The 14,721-nt window shown below is 36.7% G+C and overlaps 1 protein-coding gene across 1 annotated transcript in view; it reads left to right on the top strand.

The window, feature by feature from the left end:
• Nucleotides 1-14,721, top strand: part of LOC122797720 (CUB and sushi domain-containing protein 3) — a 5,249,173-nt gene that overhangs the window by 3,648,737 nt on the left and 1,585,715 nt on the right. Inside the window, exon 31 of the mRNA XM_044066251.1 lies at nucleotides 11,716-11,832. Coding sequence (XP_043922186.1) covers nucleotides 11,716-11,832 — 117 coding nt within the window. The remainder of the gene's footprint in view (nucleotides 1-11,715; nucleotides 11,833-14,721) is intronic.

The raw sequence follows: 14,721 nt of genomic DNA, 5'->3' as shown, positions 1-14,721 counted from the left end.
AATATTTGCCAGAAAACAGCAACGTTTATGAGAAACAGACCAAATATATAAGGCAAAAATCTTATAAAGCAAAAATCTGGACAGTTGGGAGGTATGATCACTGCTGCAGTAGCCGTAGCTCTTTGGGTTATAGCCTGACAGAGATATAAGAGCTGGACAGCTTCCAAAGCTTCAGGACACTTTCCACTTGGTCAAACTGTCAACCAGCATGGGCTGTGCTGACTAAAAGACAAGTTTGGATATGAATCCCTTTAGAGCTTTCCTGCAGCAGATAGAAGGAGGTTGATCCCTGAAATGACAAGGCTAGGAATAACAAAAAAATAAATGTCCACACCCTGGCACAAATAAACACAAAAAAAAAAAACAAGAGAGATGGAGGGGTGGCATGGCTAGTGCAGAAGTGATCATTCTAGCATCTACTGTTATTGTAAATGCAACTCTACACAACTGTACAATATTCTTCATATTGATTACTATTGCAGTAGCCTTAGCTGTATGGGTAGATTATCATAGTTAAGTATATTTGTCATGTAGAAGAGGAAGGGTCCAGAAGCCCCAGAGAATGGTCCTAGCAAAGAATGACCTAGACCTAGAGAAGGGATCCAGCTTTTAATGCTACGTAAAAGTATGTACAAAGGACCAAGTAGCAGCTTCTAGAATAATTCTAGAATCCAACCCTTTCCAAAAAGCCATAGAAGAAGCCAAGGTCCTTATACAGTGGGCCTTGACACTGCCTGGAATATATCTGTCATGGTGAATATAGCAAAACGTAGTAACCTTAGACAACCATTTGGAAATAGTCAATTTTGACATCAGGTGTCCCTTCTTCTCATTTTCATAAGAAATGAACACTTAATCTAACAATCTGAAATATTTAGTTCTGTCAAGATAGTACCTGAGTTGTCTGTGGACATCCAAGGTATGGAGTATCCTTTCTCACTCATTTTTCAGTAAAGAAAATGGAAAGATGGATAGTTTGGCTTAAAGTAAACTCAGATACCACTTCAGCATAAAAGAAGGAGTTAGTTCTCAAAAAAACCCTGGCCTTGTGGAAAATGAGGCAGAAATGACTCACCATAAGAGCTTGCAACTCAGATACCTTTCTTGCAGAGGTCAAAACAATCAATAAAACTATTTTCCACATTAGCAACATCAAGTCAGCCAGACTTGCTGGGTGAAATGGAGCAAGTGTTAGTTTCTCTAACACAAAATTTAGGATTCCTAGATGGTGTTACTAGTTTACATGAAGGTCACTTATGCAAACCCTTTCAAGAACATGGTGACATGTGACTGCCTTGAAAGAGGAGGATCCATGGGCAGACCTGCTGAAATGTCCAATAAATGAACTATGATAGAGGAGTAAGAAAGGCTACAATTATTGTAAAAACAGAGAAAAATATAGACCTGAATGAGTGCTGGTTATGTTGTTGGCACCAACTAGAAAAACTTTTCTATTTGGTAATGTATGAATTTCTAGTGGCAGGCATTCTTCCCTTACTAGTACTTGTTGCACATCCTCAGAAAGCAGGTACCTAAAAGGAATTAAGACCCAGTCATTCAGGCAATCAATTGATGATAATTGGTGTTAGGGTGTATCAAACACTCCTGTTCTTGAGTCAGTAGCCCCATTCTTTGAGGAAGCTTGTGGTACTTGCCCAGGGCTATTTCCAAAAGAAGGGACAACCACGGTTGCCTTGGCCAGAAGGGAGCCACCACAATTATCTTGGAGGATTCTTTCTGAATCTTCAGACGTACATTGGATATAAGTGGAAAGGCATAAAAGAACATCCCTGTCCAAAGAAAAGAAAAGGCATCTGTCTTCCAGGCCTTCTGGTGTGAAGTCCCGGAACAGACTTTTGTCAGTTGATTGTTCAGAGAGGAGGAAAAGAGATCTACTTGAGGAACTCCCCACAGATGAATTAAATATGTGAAGGCATCGGATCTAATTTCCATTCATGAGGGTCTGTCCTGGTCCTGTTCCACTTGTCTGCCTCACAATCTTGCTGTGATAGAGTGCAGGACATTGTAGAGTGAGACGGTGTTGTGAAGCTACATCGAAGCTAGCATGGTCTGCGAAGGGGGTGCAAACAAGCTCTTCCTTCCTTGTTGATGTACCACATCACTGTGGTATTGTCTGTAACCACTTGAGGAGGTCCTGTGGTTCAAATATGATTCAGAGAATTAAGTGCCTTGAACAGGGCAAGCATCTCCTTGATATTTATGAGCTTGTACTGTCCTTGGTGTTGGGAGATTTAAGACTTTTTTTTGGAACCTACTAGACACTTTTTCTTAAACATCTCTTTACCTGAATTTTGTTGAGGTTGTTTATTCTGTTTTTTTGCCAAAACTGGATGAAGAAAAAGAAAATCCCGTGGACAATTTGGAAAAGGGTAAATGAAATATCTTACAGATTACCTGGATCAGCTTCCCTCTTTTTTCACATGTTTTAATAACTTCTGCAGCAGAGGGTCCAAACACTAAATCTGTATCCAAGGGAAAATTTATAGTAACATTTACCATCATCTGAAAGTTTCTGAGAATGCAGCTAAGCAGACCCCTTTAAAACTGTACCAGTGGCCAGTGCCCTGGAAAAGGTATCAACAGAGGCATGCAGATACTCAAACACTGACCTGTGCAGTAAAAAAAGCAGATCTTCCTTCATGAAAAGCAACTGTCTAGATAAAACATTCCTGATACTTTCACACTATGTCAGAATAAAAATTTACATATGATCCTGAAATTTTAAAATTCTGAAATGCAACACTGCAGAAGTATACATTTTTTTCCATGCCTATCAATAGTTTTCCCATCCTTATTAAAAAGAGTAGGATTGGAATTAACTAAATGCTTAAAAGCAGAGGAGTTAACTAAGGCTGCTGGGTCAAGTTTGGGAATAATGTATGAAAATAAGATTAAGGAACTTTGTCCATCCTATATCCATTTTTAGGGACAGCTGTACATCCTATCTACCTTTCTAGGGACAGCTGTCTGACTATCAGAAACATTTCAGACAGTAAGGTAAATATCCTATAAAGCAGACAGGACCAGAGGAATGGGGGTAGATTCTAGAAATTCCTTCTGTAACAATTCAGTATTTTTTGAGGGACTGAAAAACCTCTGTGTTCTCCCACTAAATACCCTGGGACATTTTAGCAATAGTGTCACAGGAAAAAGAAACCCTACAGGGAAAATCAGAAGGAGAGCTCTCCTCTGAGTCAGAATCAGAAATCTGAAGACAAAACCCTAAATCTATCCCTTTTTGTTTCCGTTCACATTCACAATCTTGAATCTCTTCTGGAAGAAGGCATCCCTCTTTCTTTTACCAGCAAATACTCTACAAGAAAAATCAATAGACTGAATCAAACCCTGAGCCATTTCCAGTAAATTACTCCTATCCAAAGATGCTTGATTTTCTGTTTCCGTTTAACAGGAAAACTGCAGCTAACTGTTACTAATGACAGCTGCTGCTTCCTCAGGGATGGGCACAACATTCTGACACAACAGGGAAATCTACCATTTCCTCCCCAAGGACCAGCAAGAGTGGTTGCCCTTTGCCCACTGAGGGTTTCCCAACAATCACAGAGGACATGGCTAACCACTGCACCATAGTGGTGGTAGGTGCTACACTAGAGGTATCCAGGGTAAAAGATGAGTGGTCTTAGATACAACAAATGTCTAATGCAGAGTCACCCACCAGCAGATGAGGCAAATTGCTAGCCTGCTGTGGTGGCAAAGGACATTTGCTTAACTTTTTCTTTTTGTGACTGGAAGAAGGACTGACCATGGGAGTGACAATCCATTCCATGGTCAAGCCAAAAATGGTGCCTCTAGTCTGGGAAAAACAAGCAACAATGTCATTAAAACTACCAGTGCACAAAAGTTTTGTTTGTTTGTTTTAAAGAAAAAACAAAGGGGAAAGCACCTCCAAACACTATGGCAGCCCCACATCTTAAAATAAACACATCTTCACCATAGAAAATAGTTCATCAGTTAGATAACACTAGTTTTAAACTGACAGAAATAATGAGTCTTCCATTTAAAAGTATATTAGAGTCTCAAGACAACACGTTAAAACACAACACTTCTCACTTTAAAATAACTTTCATAAAGAGGAAAGTATTAAAATATAAGTAAAACAATAAGAAAATGGAAGTTTTTTTCCCCCAAAGGAAGTTATCTGCCCAGCCAAGAAAAGCACTAGCTGACAGTCGATCCTCAAAAGTCTTGGCACATACAATTTGGTGGCTGTAAAGCTCTGAAGGACTCGCGCCCAACCTTGTCTTTTAAATAGCTCAGCTTGAGCTGCTTGACATTTTGGACATGTGGAAGGTGCCCTGAAGCTTTGTAAGCTTGCTGGCTGTTATATCCTTAACGAGATATAACCCATATAGCTAAGGCTACCACTTCAATGATCAATATGAAGAACATCTCTATTTCTCCTGCAGCGACTTCACCTGAATGAAGAGTAAACTCCTACTTCACAACATCTGCAATCTTATCCATTCCAAAGACATACTGGGCTACGATTCTAGACCAGAGTCACCATGCAGCTCATTAGTGATGGAACAAGCAGCCTACATACAACAGTATGTCTATGGCAGTAGTATAAGTATTGGTCTCTGTGCAAGTCTCGAGAACAGGCATGTCTTGATAGGGCAATTGGATGTAAGAGACTGGTGACCTGGGGTAACTAGGGTATTGAAGTTATCCTGCAGAAGGATGAAAGTATAGGCTCATAGGTTCATAGGTTCATACTAGGCTATCTGCCCTAGGGCATTTATAAGCCTAGCCAGAGTGTGTTTGGCTTTCGCCACCCGTTTTAAATTAATTTTGCTATGCCCTTTTTCGAGGTTAGTATACGTCAGGCACAGATCGCCTCTGAGCAGGCGGTATGCCACTGAGTAGAGCTGGATTTTCTTTTAACCGGGCAGCATATGGCATCTGTTTGAGCCCTTTGATCCTCTTGGTGAGGTACTTTTGGGGTCTTTTGAGTTGCTGCAGGTGTCTGGTAAGGTACATCCCAAAAGGGGCATTGCACTCAATTATGGGCCTGATGAGGGATGAGTAAAGAGGCACGATGACCTCCCTTGATCTAGATGTGAATCCCTTCATGATTATGTGGGCTATATAAAATGTTTTTCTAACTACTTTGGCCACATGGTTGTCAAATGAGAGATTGCTATCAACTTGGGTCCCCAGGTCCCTAATTACTTCTTCTGTACTTAATGGATTACCACCTATGTGGTAATTTGTGGGCACTTATTTTTGCCAAAGGGGATGACTATAGGTATACAGTGGCTTCACTATTTCTGGAATAATGGAAGGGGAGACAAACTGAAATCTCCAGTCACAGTCATGTTATGGGTGGGGGTCACCATTAGTAGGTACCAGTCATTGCTTGCTGGAAGGCAGGCTGTGAAAAATAAGTTGTCTGTCTTGACTTGACTATGCTGCTATGGAATCCAAATCACTCTTAACTATCATGCAAAATAGACATGAGATGGTACTATTGGCTTAGGCATACCACCATTCACTGTTTGAGGGATGTCTGCATCTATACCATGTTTCTAGGTATGAGATGATATCATATTTGACCTTGAGCTCTAAGAGGCTAATTAAAGAGCATGTGTTGCTGGTTCAGTTATATTTATTTTATTTAACATTTGTTTACCCGGAAAGTTCAACTTGGAATGAAGCCAATTTTCAGCAGAAGCCTGGGGAGAAACACTCCAGACACATGTCTTTGTGGCATGGGAAAAAAGCAGAGCACCTGGAGGAAACCTACACAAACTCGGGGAGAACATGCAGACTCAACACAGAAGGCACCCCAGCCAAGAATCAAACTGGAGAACCTTTTGCTGTGAGGCAGCAACGCTATCACTGCTCCACTACACCATTCTTATATGCAGATTATATGAGAGCAGCATCACAGATGCTGTGATTTACATACATTTAACTCTGGCATATACCTGCATTATATTTAACATAATTAGCATGAGGGGGAGTTACCTGCTGAAATCTCCCTATTTATTCTTTCTTTAGTGCAAACCTTGAGTTGAATTTGCACATGGAGTAAGGGTTTTATGGATACCGACCTATGAGATGAGTTGAATTACAAAGTGTCAGATGTTTTTAAAGTGACTGATGACTGTATAATATTTAAATGTGCATAAATATAGCTTGTTAATACCTGTGTTCATACTAGTAACCACAGGAAATGTTGTAAATAATACAAATGCCAAAACTCCACAGCAGTGCAGTAAGGAAAGCAAAGAAAAAAATAAAGGTCCATACACCTGTAGACAAAGATAAAGCCAATCCAAACCAATATAGTATAAAGTTTAGTACAAAATATCCACACCAAATATGCGCTTTTGTTTCTCCCATGGAAACGTCATCAGAATGGTGTATTGTCACAAACAAACTGTTAAAATAATCAAAACTCGAATGTGAGTGGCTGTAAGTTAATTACACAACGTTTGAAAATTTAAAGAAACATCATAGAACTTGTGTACTCTTGTTTAACATATATACACACACATATGCACAACACAATTTAGTAAAAATATTTACAAATATTTACAAAAATATATGTACACAAATATTATTTACAAAAGTGTATATAATCTCCTAAACATGACAACAAAGATGTTATAAAATGTTTCCTTTCAGTTTCAAGGCAGGAACTATAGACAGGTGGTCATTTTAACCAGGGTTTACACAGGCATAAAAAAACACTTGCCATATCATCTCTTGATATTCCAACCTGGTTTCCCAATCACCATCCCTTTCTGGAATCTGAACTTGCTGTATCACCCAGAATTTAAATTTGTCTGAGGGACAAACTAAACGATGTTTGTACAGGACATTGGTGTCTTTGTCCCTGCTTAGATCATATAAGTGCTCATATATTCTCTGTCTAACACATCTCTCATTCTTGCCTATTTAGAATGCATAACAGATGGTACAATATGCCATGTATGCTATTCTTTTAGACCCGTGTTCATCTCACGAAGACAAGCTCCACAGTGCCTCCCTGTCCCAAAAGCCTGCATTACTTTCACTCATTAGTATCTCTGTTTGCCTTTAGCTGGTGACAGCTTCAAAATGCTATATCATAAGTAGTATCATATAGTAAGGAAAAAATAAAAGTCAGAAGCCACTCTAGAACATTATATGTGCCATCTAGTGCCATGCAATCACTCATAACTCTCCCATTGTCATCCTTTAACCTAAACATACAAAACTAGAATTCCCTACCTTGCATCATCACCAGCAAACCCTCTTCATCATCCTATTAAGCAAACATGACCTCTTACTTGTTATGGCAATTAGCCTGCCACTTGTTTTATCCCACCATAGCATTATAAGAGCTTTAGATAATAATTCCAATTAAGCCAGTAGTTGCATGGTAACAACTTATTCTAATACACTGTTCCTGTTTGACTACATTATTAAGCTGGCATCAACTAGATTATAAGGAAGTATTTAAGGACCTGTATACCCATACATCACTATTGACCTTACTGTTATACACAAACAGAATTTGCCAAAAGATAACTTCTCTGCAATTTCGCCTAAATGTACCTTCTTAACAATCAGGCTGAATGCTACTTTTTCTTCATTTCATTATTTATAAAGCTATCGTGGATGAAAAATAGACCTTTGTATACTTCTACCTACCAAAATATATAAGCAGATAGAGACAGAAAAGTTGATGGTTAGATAAATAGACAATATCCTCAGTTTTAAAGAAACCATCACAAAAAAGACTTACTACAGTATAGAAAATATTTTGGTGTTGAGTACAAAATGATTTGGAAAATATTCAGAAAACATGCTGAAAACTGTTCTCTGTGATAAGTGGACTGAATTTCAATGGCTCAGTACTCTGCTAACTGTTATTTGATGTTAGACTAAAGCAACCTTCACCGTTTCTACATACCATCATTATAAATACCAAAAATACTCATCCAGTGGTATTTATATATATCGTTTGTATTGTACGATGTGCTAAATGAACAGAAAGCACCATGATGAACTTCAGAAGCAGCATTTACACTGCAATGATATGATGCAGTCTATGAGATATTAAGGCAGGTATGGAAAATATAATCATAGTAATAATAATAATAATAATAATAACAATATGTGTATGGTTTATAATACTGATCATGATATTCTTTTTCTAGTAAAGTAGGTGAGCTACAGCAACTCCACTGGCATAGAGGGATAAAGTCCTGACTACATCCCAGCAGTATGGCTTCATTAATGCCTCAGTTGGCCGATGGAGCAATCGAGCTGATGTGGGGATAGGGTGATAAATCAACACATCCCCTTGGATGCAACAGAGACTACATGGACCAGGGGTAATGCAGGATAGGTCATAAAGACATAAAAAAATGTCAGAAGCAGCAACTGACACAGCATTCCCAAAGATACACTAAAGTTCCTTGTAGGCCCTTCTCTCAAAACTGGCAAAGTCTTGAAATGAAAAAGGAGGAGCAGGTAGAAGCTGCAATGGAGAGGGGCAGTGGGGAATCCAGGATGAAAGGAGTAGGGGAAGAGAGAAAATAAAAGTTGAGCTGTGATAATGTGAGTTCACTGATTCCTACTTCATGAGATACACGGAAATTGACAGTGATTATAATTAAAGAGGGATATTATTAGTCTCCATACTTGTTGATTTCGGCAAAGTCCCGTAGAAGAAAATGTATTTTGTATGTGTATCTTCACATATAAATTTATTGGGTGTTCTTACTTGCAATATCAGGCTTTGCTGGGCTATATTCAAAAGATAAGCCTACATCCTAATATTCAAGTCAGTCTACATTATGTTTTACATTTCATATACATTAAAATTGTGGAAAAGAGCAGTTAGAAGGGTGAAAGGCCTTATGCAGTGTACAACCAAAGCATGGCAAAGATGTGAACCCTATTTTCTTAAAAAGAAGGGAAACTAATTAAAATTTAACTGTATAAAGGCTTAGTTCATGCCATGAAAGGTAAGAAGTGAAAGAACAGTGTCTGCAGTACAACAAGCATACATATTTTGTCAAATTAAATTTAATAACCTTACCAAGGGAATGTCTTGTGCCACAGTGCTTAAAAGAAAAAATAATCTATGTAAATGGAGCAGCTAATAAAATTCACAATATCAAAGGCGTTGTGCTTTCTTTCAGGCCAGGACATATATAGTAAACCATCTGTATGCTTATGTTCTGAGCATGTTTTCCATAAGTAGTTGATCAGCATGGTATTTCTGGAACACCTTAAAACATAACTGCTTCAGCTCAGGAAAAGTCACACTCATCAGTCTACCATACCCCAGGTCACCTTGTGTTCAGGTTCTACTGGGCATGATGCACTTGGAGATGACCATGGGGCAGACTGAAGAGAGCCCATAAGGATTATATTTCTCTGCCTCCCTGGGAATACTTGGAAATCTCCAAAACAACCTAGAACCTGCCTAAGGAGAATGGAAATGAGTTTGGTCCTCCCTTCTTTGTGTGTTACCATCACATGACTTACCACAGCAAGTGAAAAGAAAGGGCATGAGTTATAGGTCAATTGTTTGAAAGAGACAGGTGAGCTGAGGTAGTTAGGGTATTCAGATTATCCCGGAGAGGGTTATAAGTATAAAGTGGCTTCACTGTTTGTGGATTAATGGAAGGGGTTACAAAATGAGAACTCCAGTCATGGTCATCTTATGGGCAGGGCTGAGCATTAGTAGGCACTAGTAGTTGCTACTGTGAGAGATCCCCCAAGTTAAAGTTTTTTCTAAATGAATTACTAATATAAGCAGTATTGTTTCAAAGTGTGTTTGTCTCAAGGTGAAGAGCATTGAGGTTTGTCTGTACAGGGTTTTGTACTTACACAGATGACAATATCTTTTTTATGTAGTCTGCAGCACAAAAAAAGCAAATGACAGCTGAATACTATTACATAATGATCTGATATAATGCCAGTATTAAAATTCTTAGAAGCACATAAGCATCTGTAATGTTTATGATGTCTGGCAGCTGTTCATATTATATTACCATTTTATGGTTTGGCATCACAAAGATTAAGCACCCATCCTTTGCTATTTGTGCAGGGCATAAACAACATTTCTTCTAAATAAAACTGAATTACAGACTATTTACTCAAGGGTGCAATAAATATATTAATGAAGTACTCACATATGAATTTAAAATGGTATTTTAATGTTCCCAGACATTTTACAATGAAGGGGTTGAAAGATGGCATAATGGTTAAGGATTTTACCTCACAGATAAGAGGTACAGGGTTTGATTCTATCCAAGAGAAATTTGCTAGGCTTAAAATAGTCCATAAAGCAACTAGCCTAGTACCTTCCTATGTTTGCATAAAATTTGAACAGAACCTCATGAATATGTATTTGTCTTAAAACCAATGACTTATGCAAAACACAACCACCCTCATCCCCGTGTGGGATGCTATATGTCTTCCCATGCCTAGTAAGATCATCTTTGATCAAGCCATTACTCAGGGAAGAGACAAGGATTATTTTAACAAAAATCAACTGCTTGCCTTTGTTCATTTCATGGCAACTTCAGATTAGTAAAACTACACTTCAAAAATACTGTGACAGTTCAAAATTTAAATAAACAGATTATGCAGAAACAATAATTACTAAAATATTCAGGAGATGCAACAGGACATGGTTCTAAAATTAATTTAATGATCCCATATGTAGGATTTGGAAAATAAATATCAGGTGTTATCAAATGTAAACAAACTGACAGATGTAATAGCTAAAGTGTCATTATGATGTCTTGTTTTACAAAAGCAATAATTATAAGTGGTTTGAGTATAAAATGCAGTTAGTGCAATGAAGCAATCTTAAGCCATGCAAAACCATGCAATCAGTATAAACTGTGTAGAAATACTCCGGAATAGTGCCAAAAATGCCTTGTTCCTCCTAACTTTGTTAAGTTATTATTATTATTATTATTTCTAAGTTTCTAAAAGACAGTATTTAAATAACCATTAGTGGCGGCAGCAAATTCAAAAAATGTGTATTGATATTTCATCTCTAGAACAAGCTAAGTAAGGAACTATTACCACTGAGATAACCAGTATGAAATTCACTTTCTTAATCTTGTTTGTAATAAGCTTTCATCTTTAGACAGAGTGACATTGTACTCATTTAAAAAAAGTGAAATTATTTAACAGCATAGGGTTAAAAATGTCTGTATATCAGAAACTTGAAAGAATGACAATGCCAGATTGGTCTATTGCCTTTAAATATGATGTACAACACATTTTTGGTTTCATATGTTTTAAACCTTTAAAGCATTTTCAAGGTAAATAGTATAGAACTTCGTGGTTCGCATTCAGTTCTCCCATCCTGTCTTTTATATATGTTTCACCAGCTCATTACACATATCATGGAAAAATGATAAATGTCTGCCATTCTGATTTAGCTTAGCAGTTGACATTTCCAGAATATGTATGTTTTTTGACCTGCAGGGCAGATGGTTCAAAACTCATTACTTGTCAGAGAAGTATAGTGCCTTTACAGATGTCTTTTTGGAAAGAGTGACATACATACTTAACATTCTTTTAAGTAGGTTAGTAAAATGGTTATGTCTTTATTAAACATAATGTTGATCTTTAGTCAAACTCATGAATTTCTTACCAAACAAAAAATGATTATCCAATATTAAGCATACAATACATTTTCTTTTGTAGCACCATGTGGGAGTCGGTCTACAGGTTCTGAAGGCACTGTACTGTCACCAAACTATCCTAGAAACTATACTTTGGGAGACTGTTGTATTTATTCTATATCTGTTTCTAAAGAATTTGGTAAGTAAAGCATTTTTGCATTGCCTACTTAATGTGCGTTTATGCTGACCATTTCTGAATGCAGCAAATTGTGTTTGTCAATGGCTTTAATACATATGGAATATTTCAGTATACAGATTCAACTGCATTTAAAGATGATAAATAGCCTTACTATGGAGATGTAGTCCTGCTTCTAGGATATTTTTGTGAGCCATCCATTCCATTTCATGACCCTAATGAAAAAAAGAGTGCACCACATAAACATATTTAGAGGGCTAAAGTTATCCCCAAAAAGTATCTGTGCTACAGAAGTGAAAGCATTTGAGTGAGAGAATCATGCTAATTCTGTAACTTCTCACTATGTTACGAAATTCTAACATTTGATTCAGTTTTATTAATATTGCATTATAAAATATATTGCTTTTTTGTTACTTTTTTTTTACTTCACATTACATGGTTGGTACCAGTGGAAAAATGATTTAAGCTACATTGTACTCTCAAGCATTAATAATGCCAGTATAAAACTAGACTGGTACATGAAGATTTATGATTCTTGATTGAAGCTGCAATAGTTAAACAGCAGTTCATTTTACGTCAGGCCATAATGGACCTAAATTGGCCATAAAATGTATAGTTCATTAAAATATTCTACTGACTCTGTATTCTTTTTTTGAGATTGATTGTTAAGGAAATTAGTTTAATGATAACGTAAGATCAGTATAACTGAAACAGAGGTTTTGCTTCAGCCTTTTCCCTTTCTAACTTCATGTCTTAAGCACCATATCAAGTATAGAGTAACTTTTAGTTACCAAAGTAGGTGTATATTTGCTATAGACAGCCTTTTATTTTGGAACTATGCCATGATAAGTAACGTATAAAACAAAATGGAATATTCAGTATATTCAGTATGCAATCTTGCTTCTTTTGACAGCATTTCTTTGAAAAAAAAAGCAAAAAACATCTCTGTACAGTGGCCATTTTCATTGTTTCATTATTGTGTCATACAAAATCATAGCTACAATATTTCATAAAGTGACAGGTTTAGCCTAGAAGATAAATGATTTACAAAAGTACACTGTATGCCTAAGGCTGTCTTTTGTAAACATGTAAGACGTGTCATTGCGCGTATTCTCTACCAATAGTTTAGAATGGTATAATGATCCCAAAATGGCAATCCCTTCAAAATTTAATTGATTACTGTTGAAAATGCAAATGTTTAATTTTTTCCTGCTGTTACAGATCAGTTCTGGCACTGAGGAGACAGAGGAAAATGTTTGCATTTTTAAATCATAATACCTCTCGCAAGCATTTCCTTTTACTAGAGGCAAAATTCAGCAAGAGAGAGGGATTACTGAATGCACTGATGAGAGGGAAAAGGAAATATTTCAGCAGCAATTTCATTTAATGTACATACATACATACATGATAGTAAAAAAAAAAAAAAAATATATATATATATATATATATATATACATATACACACACACACACACACACACACACACAAACACACACACACACACACACACACACACACACACACACACACACACACACACACACACACACACACACACACACACACACACACACACACACACACACACACACACACACACACACACACACACATATCTATATATGTGTCCCCTTCAGTAGATCGAACGTTTACAATTTCGAACCACATATGGCCGAGGCCATATGTTCGAACTTGTAAAAAGTTCGATCGGACTGAATGGAGATCTCCGTACAGTGCGGAAAGGGAAGATTTCCCATATCTGCAATGTAGTGCAATCTTGGAGTTGGTATATTTAAGTAGAGGGGTGTGGGGGTGCAGGGGGCATAGCCCCCCTGCTATAGACATTTAGTTTTCTGATTTGTTATTTTATTTGTTTTTACTTCAGTGTTCAAACTTTTATGAGTTCGAACATATGGTCTCGGCCATATGTTCATAGTTTGGTACTAGGCTATCAGCCATAGGGCTGATACAAGCCTAGCCATAACAATTCCCTGGCTATTTCTTCCCACATTATTTACTTTCCTGGACCCTGGACAAGTTTATGTGGTTTGAACTTGTAAAAGTTTGATCTACTGAAGAAGATATATATATATATATATATATATATATATATATATATATATATATATATATATATATATATATATATATATATATATATATATATATATATATATATATATATATATGTGTGTGTGTGTGTGTGTGTGTATATATGTATATGCATATATATATATATATATATATATATATATATATATATATATATATATATATATATATATCTGTATATGCTTCAGATTATTTTGTTTGCGCTCTCCTTAAAGGGATACTTTACCTTTTGTTTGAATTTATTTATGTATTTATTTTTTTTTTAGGAATATACTGCTGTAATTGTGTTAGAAGATTATTCTACAGACAGAACTGCAGTTGATTCACCTGATGGTCCATAATGTCACACTCCACAAATCTAAAAATAAAAGATGCCTTTCCCAACATAATACTCCTCACTAAGGAGCGACAAGAGTGTTCCTTTTTTCCTAGATCTACAATCCTCAAATCAAAGCTGAAGAGTTTAAAAAGTAAAAATAAAACAGGAAGAAAAAAAAAATGGTCCCTCACCTGATCTATCTCATCTCTATGTTGAGGATAAAAGAATAAAAAAAAGAGGTTTCCATTTTAAAAAAAAACTATTGCATGCTAACTTGTACCATACACAGAATACTGAAGCAAGCACATCAATCCTGACAATAAAGGAAGCAGGAAGCATTTCATTACCATACTGGCATTCAGAAATTTCTGTAAGGGAATGAATGCCTGCATTGCACTACTGACTACACAGCATCTGCCAATCAGAACCCCCAACACCTACACTTAGTGTGGCTACCCTA

The sequence above is a fragment of the Protopterus annectens genome, chromosome 3.part1 (genome assembly GCF_019279795.1).
Source record: "Protopterus annectens isolate FY-2018-M chromosome 3.part1, PAN1.0, whole genome shotgun sequence".
Lineage (NCBI taxonomy): Eukaryota > Metazoa > Chordata > Ceratodontiformes > Protopteridae > Protopterus > Protopterus annectens.
The sequence above is the reverse complement of the archived record's forward strand: the minus strand, read 5'-3'. Positions and strand labels throughout refer to the sequence as shown.